Source organism: Leptodactylus fuscus, unplaced genomic scaffold (assembly GCF_031893055.1).
Source record: "Leptodactylus fuscus isolate aLepFus1 unplaced genomic scaffold, aLepFus1.hap2 HAP2_SCAFFOLD_310, whole genome shotgun sequence".
Lineage (NCBI taxonomy): Eukaryota > Metazoa > Chordata > Amphibia > Anura > Leptodactylidae > Leptodactylus > Leptodactylus fuscus.
Window position 1 is genome coordinate 77,573 of NW_027440333.1, and position 14,197 is coordinate 91,769.

The 14,197-nt window shown below is 46.5% G+C and overlaps 1 protein-coding gene across 3 annotated transcripts in view; it reads right to left on the reverse strand.

The window, feature by feature from the left end:
• AEBP2 (AE binding protein 2) overlaps positions 1–13,953 on the reverse strand; it is a 30,149-nt gene extending 16,196 nt beyond the window's left edge. For all 3 annotated transcript variants that reach the window (XM_075261713.1, XM_075261711.1, XM_075261710.1), the window contains exon 1: positions 13,526–13,953. In XM_075261713.1, coding sequence (XP_075117814.1) covers positions 13,526–13,941 — 416 coding nt within the window. In that variant the 5' untranslated portion in view covers positions 13,942–13,953. The remainder of the gene's footprint in view (positions 1–13,525) is intronic.
• Between the last annotated feature and the right edge of the window lie 244 nt (positions 13,954–14,197).

Genomic DNA, 14,197 nt, shown 5'->3' on the forward strand with positions numbered 1-14,197 from the left:
AGACTGTATATACTACTGCCCTGCTCCTATATACACACTATAGACTGTATATACTACTGTACTGCTCCTATATACACACTATAGACTGTATATACTACTGCCCTGCTCCTATATACACACTATAGACTGTATATACTACTGCACTGCTCCTATACACACTATAGACTGTATATACTACTATACTGCTCCTATATACACACTATAGACTGTATATACTACTGCACTGCTCCTATATACACACTATAGACTGTATATACTACTATACTGCTCCTATATACACACTATAGACTGTATATACTACTGTACTGCTCCTATATACACACTATAGACTGTATATACTACTGTACTGCTCCTATATACACACTATAGACTGTATATACTACTGTACTGCTCCTATATACACACTATAGACTGTATATACTACTGTACTGCTCCTATATACACACTATAGACTGTATATACTACTGTACTGCTCCTATATACACACTATAGACTGTATATATGTACGGGATGGTTAGAGTCTATACTATAGGCAATGTGTAATATATATTTCATGTGGAATGTATTCTCTAACCTGTTATATACATCAATGTGTAGTTGGCTGATTCGGGTCTAGTGTGTTAGCACATTGTATGCAAATACCTCTAACTAGTGAGGACCAGTGAGGACAATGGGTGGAGATAATCTGATCAGTGTCTCCAAGAAGATGTTGGACTTTGCATTGTCCATAGTAGACAGGGAGTCTGCTCTCCTTGGTATAGGTGAGGGGGGAAGGATCTGTGACTCAGCCCTTCCCCCCCACAGATATAGGTGTAACAGTCTTAGTATATAGTTGTAGCTGGAGTTAGTATGTGTTAGCCGGCCTGTGCACAGCTCTGCAGAGAGCCAGGACTTAGTTACAGGACCAAGGAACCAAAGCTATCATTGAGTTGTGACTTCTGTGGACTTATTGTTATTACGGTTGATGTGACCGCCGCCGGCTACTAACTTTGTGGATTACAATAAATTGCTGTTGTCTCCCGACCTCTTGCGTCCCTGTTGATTCAAAAGACCATCCGGAGGAAGACGTATACCTTTGCTCTGTGACAACTGGTTGGCAGCGGTGGGATCAACAGCGGACAGCGAGATGGACTACAGCAGCTCAGCGATTAATGGAGCCACAACCTCAGAATACAGGAACTGGACTATGGCAAGTCTACAAGTAAGGGCCCGGGAACTAAACCTGAGTTATCAGGGAAGAACGAAAGATCAACTGATCGAGGCACTGGAGGAGATGACCCTGCAAAGCGACCATGAGGAGGGCTGCCCCCAGGAGACAGTAGAGATACGGGAGTGGCAGGTACAGACCCAAAAGAGCAGATGGGTTGTTTTGTATGAGGAGGAATTGGCAGTGCTGGGGCTAGGAGCAACTGCAGAGCAAAGGAGTAGAGCATTACAGAGGGCTCAGGAAACGGAGAAGGAGGAACAGAGAATGGCGCATGAAAAGGAAAGAATGGCGCATGAAATGCGAATGGCTGAGATAACTACGAGGAATTATAATCAAACGTCGACCCCCAGCCCAACAGTGAGAGAACCACCATATGTCTCCCATAAACACTTCAAGACCTTTGATGAAGCGGCTGGGGATGTTGATGGATATTTTCAGGACTTCGAACACCAGTGCCGCCTGATGGAAGTCCCAGAGAAGGATTGGGTCCGGTATCTGGTGGGGCACCTACGAGATGGGGCTGCGGAAGCTCTCAGAGCTATGGACCCTAGTGATCAGCGGGACTATGAGGCCATTAAAAGAGCGGTGCAGAAGTATTATGCCGTCACTCCAGAGACCTACCGAGTTCAGTTCCGCTCTTTGTCTTACAATGGGGGAAGCTCCTTCCACATGTTCACCCACAAGTTGAAGCAAGCATGCAAGCGCTGGCTAGAAGGAGAGGAGGCTGTCACAGTCGATAAGATCCTCCAAGTCATACTTAAGGAACAGTTCTTTTCCCAGTGCCCCGCTGAGATCCGTGAGTGGGTGCTGGAACGGAACCCAGCCACAGTGGAGCAAGCTGCTTCCCTTGCAGATGAGGGCCTGACCATCAAGCCGCAGTGGAAGAGGTTGTTTGCAGAGGAGCGGAAAACTACCACAGTCCGCCAGACACCCTTCAGCCAGCCACCCACCTTTCGTGTCCGGCCTCAGGATTACACTTCCCCCTCTACCCCTGCCCCAGCCCATCGGCCTCCAGCTATGAACAACCCTGTCCCTAGACAACGACCTACTGGAAGAATGCTAGAGCGCAGATGTTTTGGGTGCGGGCGGCCTGGACATTTGCAAGCTAGTTGCCCTGCTAACATGGGGGCACGGGCCACCGTGGCATCCCGGCCTATTCACTACCTGGGAACCACCCCTAGGACAGAAAGTTTGGCCCCATTTCCAGATGACTCCATGAATGACCCATCTGTTCCACCTCCAGGGGTCTATGGGATTCAGCCTTCTGCCACACATCCCGCAAACCTTCAGAGGAAGCACTTGCAGGAGGTCCTACTGGATGGCCGAACAGTTGTTGGATTCCGGGACTCGGGAGCTTTCCTAACGGTAGCGGACCCCCGAGTTGTGCGACCCGAGGCCCTAGAGGAGGGCCCTGGCATTTCTATCAAGTTGGCAGGGGGTACTCAGACGTATTCCTAAAGCTACCGTGGAACTCGACTATGGTTATGGACCAAAACGATGCACAATTGGTGTGATGAGCGGGCTGCCGGCCGATGTTCTGTTAGGCAACGATGTTGGAAATCTACAGTGCCACTTTGTGGGAGCAGTGACCCGAAGCCAAGCTCAGGGAGAAGCCAACATGGATCGACCGGATTTTCTGCCAGATGCCAGCCCTTCAACCCTACAACTTTACCATTCAGTACCGCCGAGGGAACCAACACCAGAACGCGGATGGGTTATCCCGGCAGGAGGAAATATGAGCTATAGAGACTGATGTGCATTCCCCAATTTACCTGTGTAGGCCAATTGTGTCATGCACATGTTTTGAGAGGGGGAGGGGTTGTCACGGGATGGTTAGAGTCTATACTATAGGCAATGTGTAATATATATTTCATGTGGAATGTATTCTCTAACCTGTTATATACATCAATGTGTAGTTGGCTGATTCGGGTCTAGTGTGTTAGCACATTGTATACAAATACCTCTAACTAGTGAGGACCAGTGAGGACAATGGGTGGAGATAATCTGATCAGTGTCTCCAAGAAGATGTTGGATGGTGCATTGTCCATAGTAGACAGGGAGTCTGCTCTCCTTGGTATAGGTGAGGGGGGAAGGATCTGTGGCTCAGCCCTTCCCCCCCACAGATATAGGTGTAACAGTCTTAGTATATAGTATATAGCTAGCAGTTAGTATGTGTTAGCCGGCCTGTGCACAGCTCTGCAGAGAGCCAGGATATAGTTACAGGACCAAGGAACCAAAGTTATCATTGGATTGTGACTTCTGTGGACTTATTGTTATTACGGTTGATGTGACCGCCGCCGGCTACTAACTTTGTGGATTACAATAAATTGCTGTTGTCTCCTGACCTCTTGCGTCCGTGTTGATTCAAAAGACCATCCGGAGGAAGACGTATACCTCAGCTCTGTGACAATATACTACTGTACTGCTCCTATATACACACTATAGACTGTATATACTACTGTACTGCTCCTATATACACACTATAGACTGTATATACTACTGTACTGCTCCTATATACACACTATAGACTGTATATACTACTGTACTGCTCCTATATACACACTATAGACTGTATATACTACTGCACTGCTCCTATATACACACTATAGACTGTATATACTACTGTACTGCTCCTATATACACACTATAGACTGTATATACTACTGTACTGCTCCTATATACACACTATAGACTGTATATACTACTGTACTGCTCCTATATACACACTATAGACTGTATATACTACTGTACTGCTCCTATATACACACTATAGACTGTATATACTACTGTACTGCTCCTATATACACACTATAGACTGTATATACTACTGCACTGCTCCTATATACACACTATAGACTGTATATACTACTATACTGCTCCTATATACACACTATAGACTGTATATACTACTGTACTGCTCCTATATACACACTATAGACTGTATATACTACTGCACTGCTCCTATATACACACTATAGACTGTATATACTACTGCACTGCTCCTATATACACACTATAGACTGTATATACTACTGCACTGCTCCTATATACACACTATAGACTGTATATACTACTGTACTGCTCCTATATACACACTATAGACTGTATATACTACTGTACTGCTCCTATATACACACTATAGACTGTATATACTACTATACTGCTCCTATATACACACTATAGACTGTATATACTACTACCCTGCTCCTATATACACACTATAGACTGTATATACTACTGCCCTGCTCCTATATACACACTATAGACTGTATATACTACTGCCCTGCTCCTATATACACACTATAGACTGTATATACTACTGCCCTGCTCCTATATACACACTATAGACTGTATATACTACTGCCCTGCTTCTATATACACACTATAGACTGTATATACTACTGTACTGCTCCTATATACACACTATAGACTGTATATACTACTGTACTGCTCCTATATACACACTATAGACTGTATATACTACTGTACTGCTCCTATATACACACTATAGACTGTATATACTACTATACTGCTCCTATATACACACTATAGACTGTATATACTACTGCGCTGCTCCTATATACACACTATAGACTGTATATACTACTGCGCTGCTCCTATATACACACTATAGACTGTATATACTACTATACTGCTCCTATATACACACTATAGACTGTATATACTACTGTACTGTTCGTATATACACACTATAGACTGTATATACTACTGTACTGCTCCTATATACACACTATAGACTGTATATACTACTGTACTGCTCCTATATACACACTATAGACTGTATATACTACTGTACTGCTCCTATATACACACTATAGACTGTATATACTACTGTACTGCTCCTATATACACACTATAGACTGTATATACTACTGCACTGCTCCTATATACACACTATAGACTGTATATACTACTATACTGCTCCTATATACACACTATAGACTGTATATACTACTGTACTGCTCCTATATACACACTATAGACTGTATATACTACTGTACTGCTCCTATATACACACTATAGACTGTATATACTACTATACTGCTCCTATATACACACTATAGACTGTATATACTACTGTACTGCTCCTATATACACACTATAGACTGTATATACTACTGCCCTGCTCCTATATACACACTATAGACTGTATATACTACTGCGCTGCTCCTATATACACACTATAGACTGTATATACTACTGCGCTGCTCCTATATACACACTATAGACTGTATATACTACTGCGCTGCTCCTATATACACACTATAGACTGTATATACTACTGCGCTGCTCCTATATACACACTATAGACTGTATATACTACTGCACTGCTCCTATATACACACTATAGACTGTATATACTACTGCACTGCTCCTATATACACACTATAGACTGTATATACTACTGTACTGCTCCTATATACACACTATAGACTGTATATACTACTGTACTGCTCCTATATACACACTATAGACTGTATATACTACTGTGCTGCTCCTATATACACACTATAGACTGTATATACTACTGCGCTGCTCCTATATACACACTATAGACTGTATATACTACTGTACTGCTCCTATATACACACTATAGACTGTATATACTACTGCACTGCTCCTATATACACACTATAGACTGTATATACTACTGTACTGCTCCTATATACACACTATAGACTGTATATACTATTGTGCTGCTCCTATATACACACTATAGACTGTATATACTACTGCACTGCTCCTATATACACACTATAGACTGTATATACTACTGCGCTGCTCCTATATACACACTATAGACTGTATGTCACGGAGCGAAGGTATACGTCTTCCTCCGGAAAATATCTTGAATCAACACGGACGCAAGAGGTCGGGAGACAACAGCAATTTATTGTAATCCACAAAGTTAGTAGCCGGCGGCGGTCACATCAACCGTAATAACAATAAGTCCACAGAAGTCACAATCCAATGATAGCTTTGGCTCCTTGGTCCTGTAACTAAATCCTGGCTCTCTGCAGAGCTGTGCACAGGCCGGCTAACACATACTAACTGCTAGCTATATACTATATACTAAGACTGTTACACCTATATCTGTGGGTGGGAAGGGCTGAGTCACAGATCCTTCCCCCCTCACCTATACCAAGGAGAGCAGACTCCCTGTCTACTATGGACAATGCACCATCCAACATCTTCTTGGAGACACTGATCAGATTATCTCCACCCATTGTCCTCACTAGTTAGAGGTATTTGCATACAATGTGCTAACACACTAGACCCGAATCAGCCAACTACACATTGATGTATACAACAGGTTAGAGAATACATTCCACATGAAATATATATTACACATTGCCTATAGTATAGACTCTAACCATCCCGTGACAACCCCTCCCCCTCTCAAAACATGTGCATGACACAATTGGCCTACACAGGTAAATTGGGGAATGCACATCAGTCTCTATAGCTCATATTTCCTCCTGCCGGGATAACCCATCTGCGTTCTGGTGTTGGTTCCCTCGGCGGTACTGAATGGTAAAGTTGTAGGGTTGAAGGGCTGGCATCTGGCAGAAAATCCGGTGGATCCATGTTGGCTTCTCCCTGAGCTTGGCTTCGGGTCACTGCTCCCACAAAGTGGCACTGTAGATTTCCAACATCGTTGCCTAACAGAACATCGGCCGGCAGCCCGCTCATCACACCAATTGTGCATCGTTTTGGTCCATAACCATAGTCGAGTTCCACGGTAGCTTTAGGAATACGTCTCCGAGTACCCTCTGCCAACTCGATAGAAAGGCCAGGGCCCTCCTCTAGGGCCTCGGGTCGAACCACTCGGGGGTCCGCTACCGTTAGGAAAGCTCCCGAGTCCCGGAATCCAACAACTGTTCGGCCATCCAGGAGGACCTCCTGCAAGTGCTTCCGCTGAAGGTTTGCGGGATGTGTGGCAGAAGGCTGAATCCCATAGACCCCTGGAGGTGGAACAGATGGGTCATTCATGGAGTCATCTGGAAATGGGGCCAAACTTTCTGTCCTAGGGGTGGTTCCCAGGTAGTGAATAGGCCGGGATGCCACGGTGGCCCGTGCCCCCATGTTAGCAGGGCAGCTAGCTTGCAAATGTCCAGGCCGCCCACACCCAAAACATCTGCGCTCTAGCATTCTTCCAGTAGGTCGTTGTCTAGGGACAGGGTTGTTCATAGCTGGAGGCCGATGGGCTGGGGCAGGGGTAGAGGGGGAATTGTAATCCTGAGGTCGGACACGAAAGGTGGGTGGCTGGATGAAGGGTGTCTGGCGGACTGTGGTAGTTTTCCGCTCCTCTGCAAACAACCTCTTCCACTGCGGCTTGATGGTCAGGCCCTCATCTGCAAGAGAAGCAGCTTGCTCAACTGTGGCTGGGTTCCGTTCCAGCACCCACTCACGGATCTCAGCGGGGCACTGGGAAAAGAACTGTTCCTTAAGTATGACTTGGAGGATCTTATCGACTGTGACAGCCTCCTCTCCTTCTAGCCAGCGCTTGCATGCTTGCTTCAACTTGTGGGCGAACATGTGGAAGGAGCTTCCCCCATTGTAAGACAAAGAGCGGAACTGAACTCGGTAGGTCTCTGGAGTGACTGCATAATACTTCTGCACCGCTCTTTTAATGGCCTCATAGTCCCGCTGATCACTAGGGTCCATGGCTCTGAGAGCTTCCGCAGCCCCATCTCGTAGGTGCCCCACCAGATACCGGACCCAATCCTTCTCTGGGACTTCCATCAGGTGGCACTGGTGTTCGAAGTCCTGAAAATATCCATCAACATCCCCAGCCGCTTCATCAAAGGTCTTGAAGTGTTTATGGGAGACATATGGTGGTTCTCTCACTGTTGGGCTGGGGGTCGACGTTTGATTATAATTCCGCGCAGTTATCTCAGCCATTCGCATTTCATGCGCCATTCTTTCCTTTTCATGCGCCATTCTCTGTTCCTCCTTCTCCGTTTCCTGAGCCCTCTGTAATGCTCTACTCCTTTGCTCCGCAGTTGCTCCTAGCCCCAGCACTGCCAATTCCTCCTCATACAAAACAACCCATCTGCTCTTTTGGGTCTGTACCTGCCACTCCCGTATCTCTCCAGTCTCCTGGGGGCAGCCCTCCTCATGGTCGCTTTGCAGGGTCATCTCCTCCAGTGCCTCGATCAGTTGCTCTTTCGTTCTTCCCTGGTAACTCAGGTTTAGTTCCCGGGCCCTTACTTGTAGACTTGCCATAGTCCAGTTCCTGTATTCTGAGGTTGTGGCTCCATTAATCGCTGGGCTGCTGTAGTCCATCTCGCTGTCCGCTGTTGATCCCACTGCTGCCACCAGTTGTCACGGAGCAAAGGTATACGTCTTCCTCCGGATGGTCTTTTGAATCAACACGGACGCAAGAGGTCGGGAGACAACAGCAATTTATTGTAATCCACAAAGTTAGTAGCCGGCGGCGGTCACATCAACCGTAATAACAATAAGTCCACAGAAGTCACAATCCAATGATAGCTTTGGTTCCTTGGTCCTGTAACTAAATCCTGGCTCTCTGCAGAGCTGTGCACAGGCCGGCTAACACATACTAACTGCTAGCTATATACTATATACTAAGACTGTTACACCTATATCTGTGGGTGGGAAGGGCTGAGTCACAGATCCTTCCCCCCTCACCTATACCAAGGAGAGCAGACTCCCTGTCTACTATGGACAATGCAAAGTCCAACATCTTCTTGGAGACACTGATCAGATTATCTCCACCCATTGTCCTCACTAGTTAGAGGTATTTGCATACAATGTGCTAACACACTAGACCCGAATCAGCCAACTACACATTGATGTATATAACAGGTTAGAGAATACATTCCACATGAAATATATATTACACATTGCCTATAGTATAGACTCTAACCATCCCGTGACACTGTATATACTACTGCCCTGCTCCTATATACACACTATAGACTGTATATACTACTGTACTGCTCCTATATACACACTATAGACTGTATATACTACTGTACTGCTCCTATATACACACTATAGACTGTATATACTACTGTACTGCTCCTATATACACACTATAGACTGTATATACTACTGCACTGCTCCTATATACACACTATAGACTGTATATACTACTGCACTGCTCCTATATACACACTATAGACTGTATATACTACTATACTGCTCCTATATACACACTATAGACTGTATATACTATTGTGCTGCTCCTATATACACACTATAGACTGTATATACTACTGCACTGCTCCTATATACACACTATAGACTGTATATACTACTGCACTGCTCCTATATACACACTATACTGTATATACTACTATACTGCTCCTATATACACACTATAGACTGTATATACTACTGCGCTGCTCCTATATACACACTATAGACTGTATATACTACTGCACTGCTCCTATATACACACTATAGACTGTATATACTACTATACTGCTCCTATATACACACTATAGACTGTATATACTACTGCACTACTCCTATATACACACTATAGACTGTATATACTACTGCACTGCTCCTATATACACACTATAGACTGTATATACTACTGTACTGCTCCTATATACACACTATAGACTGTATATACTACTATACTGCTCCTATATACACACTATAGACTGTATATACTACTATACTGCTCCTATATACACACTATAGACTGTATATACTACTATACTGCTCCTATATACACACTATAGACTGTATATACTACTGCGCTGCTCCTATATACACACTATAGACTGTATATACTATTGTGCTGCTCCTATATACACACTATAGACTGTATATACTACTATACTGCTCCTATGTACACACTATAGACTGTATATACTACTGCGCTGCTCCTATATACACACTATAGACTGTATATACTACTGCATTGCTCCTATATACACACTATAGACTGTATATACTACTATACTGCTCCTATATACACACTATAGACTGTATATACTACTATACTGCTCCTATATACACACTATAGACTGTATATACTACTGCGCTGCTCCTATATACACACTATAGACTGTATATACTACTGCACTGCTCCTATATACACACTATAGACTGTATATACTATTGTGCTGCTCCTATATACACACTATAGACTGTATATACTACTATACTGCTCCTATATACACACTATAGACTGTATATACTACTGTACTGCTCCTATATACACACTATAGACTGTATATACTACTGTACTGCTCCTATATACACACTATAGACTGTATATACTACTGCACTGCTCCTATATACACACTATAGACTGTATATACTACTGTACTGCTCCTATATACACACTATAGACTGTATATACTACTGCACTGCTCCTATATACACACTATAGACTGTATATACTACTGTACTGCTCCTATATACACACTATAGACTGTATATACTACTGTACTGCTCCTATATACACACTATAGACTGTATATACTACTGTGCTGCTCCTATATACACACTATAGACTGTATATACTACTATACTGCTCCTATATACACACTATAGACTGTATATACTACTATACTGCTCCTATATACACACTATAGACTGTATATACTACTGTACTGCTCCTATATACACACTATAGACTGTATATACTACTGTACTGCTCCTATATACACACTATAGACTGTATATACTACTGCACTGCTCCTATATACACACTATAGACTGTATATACTACTGTACTGCTCCTATATACACACTATAGACTGTATATACTACTGTACTGCTCCTATATACACACTATAGACTGTATATACTACTGCACTGCTCCTATATACACACTATAGACTGTATATACTATTGTGCTGCTCCTATATACACACTATAGACTGTATATACTACTATACTGCTCCTATATACACACTATAGACTGTATATACTACTGTACTGCTCCTATATACACACTATAGACTGTATATACTACTGTACTGCTCCTATATACACACTATAGACTGTATATACTACTGCACTGCTCCTATATACACACTATAGACTGTATATACTACTGTACTGCTCCTATATACACACTATAGACTGTATATACTACTGCACTGCTCCTATATACACACTATAGACTGTATATACTACTGTACTGCTCCTATATACACACTATAGACTGTATATACTACTATACTGCTCCTATATACACACTATAGACTGTATATACTACTGTACTGTTCGTATATACACACCATAGACTGTATATACTACTGCACTGCTCCTATATACACACTATAGACTGTATATACTACTGTACTGCTCCTATATACACACTATAGACTGTATATACTACTGTACTGCTTCTATATACACACTATAGACTGTATATACTACTGCACTGCTCCTATATACACACTATAGACTGTATATACTACTGTACTGTTCCTATATACACACTATAGACTGTATATACTACTGTACTGCTCCTATATACACACTATAGACTGTATATACTACTGCACTGCTCCTATATACACACTATAGACTGTATATACTACTGTACTGCTCCTATATACACACTATAGACTGTATATACTACTGTACTGCTCCTATATACACACTATAGACTGTATATACTACTGTACTGCTCCTATATACACACTATAGACTGTATATACTACTGTACTGCTCCTATATACACACTATAGACTGTATATACTACTGTACTGCAAGGTCAGCGCACTGGGTGGTCTCTACCTGTCCATCAAGTCTTTGTCCTCACAGCTCCTCTGTATGCAGGGGCGGGGCTTACTCGTCCTCACTCTCTGCAGGGGCGGGGCTTACCCATCCCCACAGCTCTGTAAAGGGGCGGGGCTTACTCATCCTCACAGCTCTATGCAGGGGCGGGGCCTAACCATCCTCAGCTCTGTGCAGGGACGGGGCCTACCCATCCTCACAGCTCTGTGCAGGGGCGGGGCCTACCCATCCTCAGCTCTATACAGGGGTGGGGCCTACCCGTCCTCAGCTCTATGCAGGGGTGGGGCCTACCCGTCCTCAGCTCTATGCAGGGGCGGGGCTTACTCATCCTCAGCTCTATACAGGGGCGGGGCTTACTCATCCTCAGCTCTATACAGGGGCGGGGCTTACTCATCCTCAGCTCTATACAGGGGCGGGGCTTACTCATCCTCAGCTCTATACAGGGGCGGGGCCTACCCATCCTCAGCTCTATACAGGGGCGGGGCCTACCCATCCTCAGCTCTATACAGGGGCGGGGCCTACCCATCCTCAGCTCTATGCAGGGGCGGGGCCTACCCATCCTCAGCTCTGTGCAGGGGCGGGGCCTACCCATCCTCAGCTCTGTGCAGGGGCGGGGCCTACCCAACCTCAGCTCTGTGCAGGGGCGGGGCCTACCCATCCTCAGCTCTGTGCAGGGGCGGGGCCTACCCATCCTCAGCTCTGTGCAGGGGCGGGGCTTACTCACCCTCATCTGTTAAGGGGCGGGGCCTACCCATCCTCAGCTCTGTGCAGGGGCGGGGCCTACCCATCCTCACAGCTCTATGTAGGGGCGGGGCTTACCCATCCTCACAGCTCTATGTAGGGGCGGGGCTTACCCATCCTCACAGCTCTATGTAGGGGCGGGGCTTACCCATCCTCACAGCTCTGTGCAGGGGCGGGGCCTAACCATCCTCAGCTCTGTGCAGGGGCGGGGCCTACCCATCCTCAGCTCTGTGAAGGGGCGGGGCCTACCCATCCTCAGCTCTGTGCAGGGGCGGGGCCTACCCATCCTCAGTTCTATACAGGGGTGGGGCCTACCCATCCTCAGCTCTATACAGGGGCGGGGCCTACCCATCCTCACAGCTCTATGTAGGGGCGGGGCCTACCCATCCTCACAGCTCTATGTAGGGGCGGGGCTTACCCATCCTCACAGCTCTATGTAGGGGCGGGGCCTACCCGTCCTTAGCTCTGTGCAGGGGCGGGGCTTACCCATCCTCAGCTCTGTGCAGGGGCGGGGCCTACCCATCCTCAGCTCTGTGCAGGGGCGGGGCTTACCCATCCTCAGCTCTATGCAGGGGCGTGGCCTACTCATCCTCAGCTCTGTGCAGGGGCGGGGCTTACCCATCCTCAGCTCTATGCAGGGGCGTGGCCTAACCATCCTCAGCTCTGTGCAGGGGCGGGGCCTACCCATCCTCAGCTCTGTGCAGGGGCGGGGCCTACCCATCCTCAGCTCTATGCAGGGGCGTGGCCTACTCATCCTCAGCTCTGTGCAGGGGCGGGGCTTACCCATCCTCAGCTCTATGCAGGGGCGGGGCCTACCTGTCCTCCGAGTCCATGCGGCTGAGCGGTTCTCCCTCCGATGAGCCCTCCAGGCTGGTCCTGCGGCCGGATTGGCTGGCGCTGCTGTAGCCGTCGTCTCCCCCGGAGCTGCTGCCGGCCGTGCTGCTGCCGGTGGTGCTGGGGGCGCTGCTCCCGGTCGGGCTGGGTCCATCCTCGGGGCGGCTGCTGCCTCTCTCCCCGTCCAGGCTGCTCCCGGCCGGGCTGTCTGATCTCTCGGAGACGCCGCTGCTCTCCTCATCCTCCTCCTCTTCGTCGTCCTCCTCTTCCTCATCCTCCGGCTCCCCTCGCCGTGCCCCGGCCGCCTCCTCCTCCTCCTCTCCGTGCGGCTCCGGGACTGCGGCCTGTGTCGGGCTCCCGGCTGAGGAAGACTGCAGCTCTGAGCTAGCGGCGGCCATGGCTACCAGGGTGTGACGTCACAGGGGGGAGGAGGGCGGAGCTGCGGCTAGACGGACATGCGCTACGGTGCGGCAGGAGGGCCAATCGGCGGCCCAAACGCGAGCGTAATCTACTGGGCGGCCGTGTGGGAACGAGAGAGAGGCCCCGCCCTCAGACACGCCCCCTTAGCGATGAATAAACTCGTCTCAAGGCTTGTAGTGAATGGAGGAGAGAGCTGGGGAAGATGTCTGCCAGTGTCCGCACAAGGAAGGACCG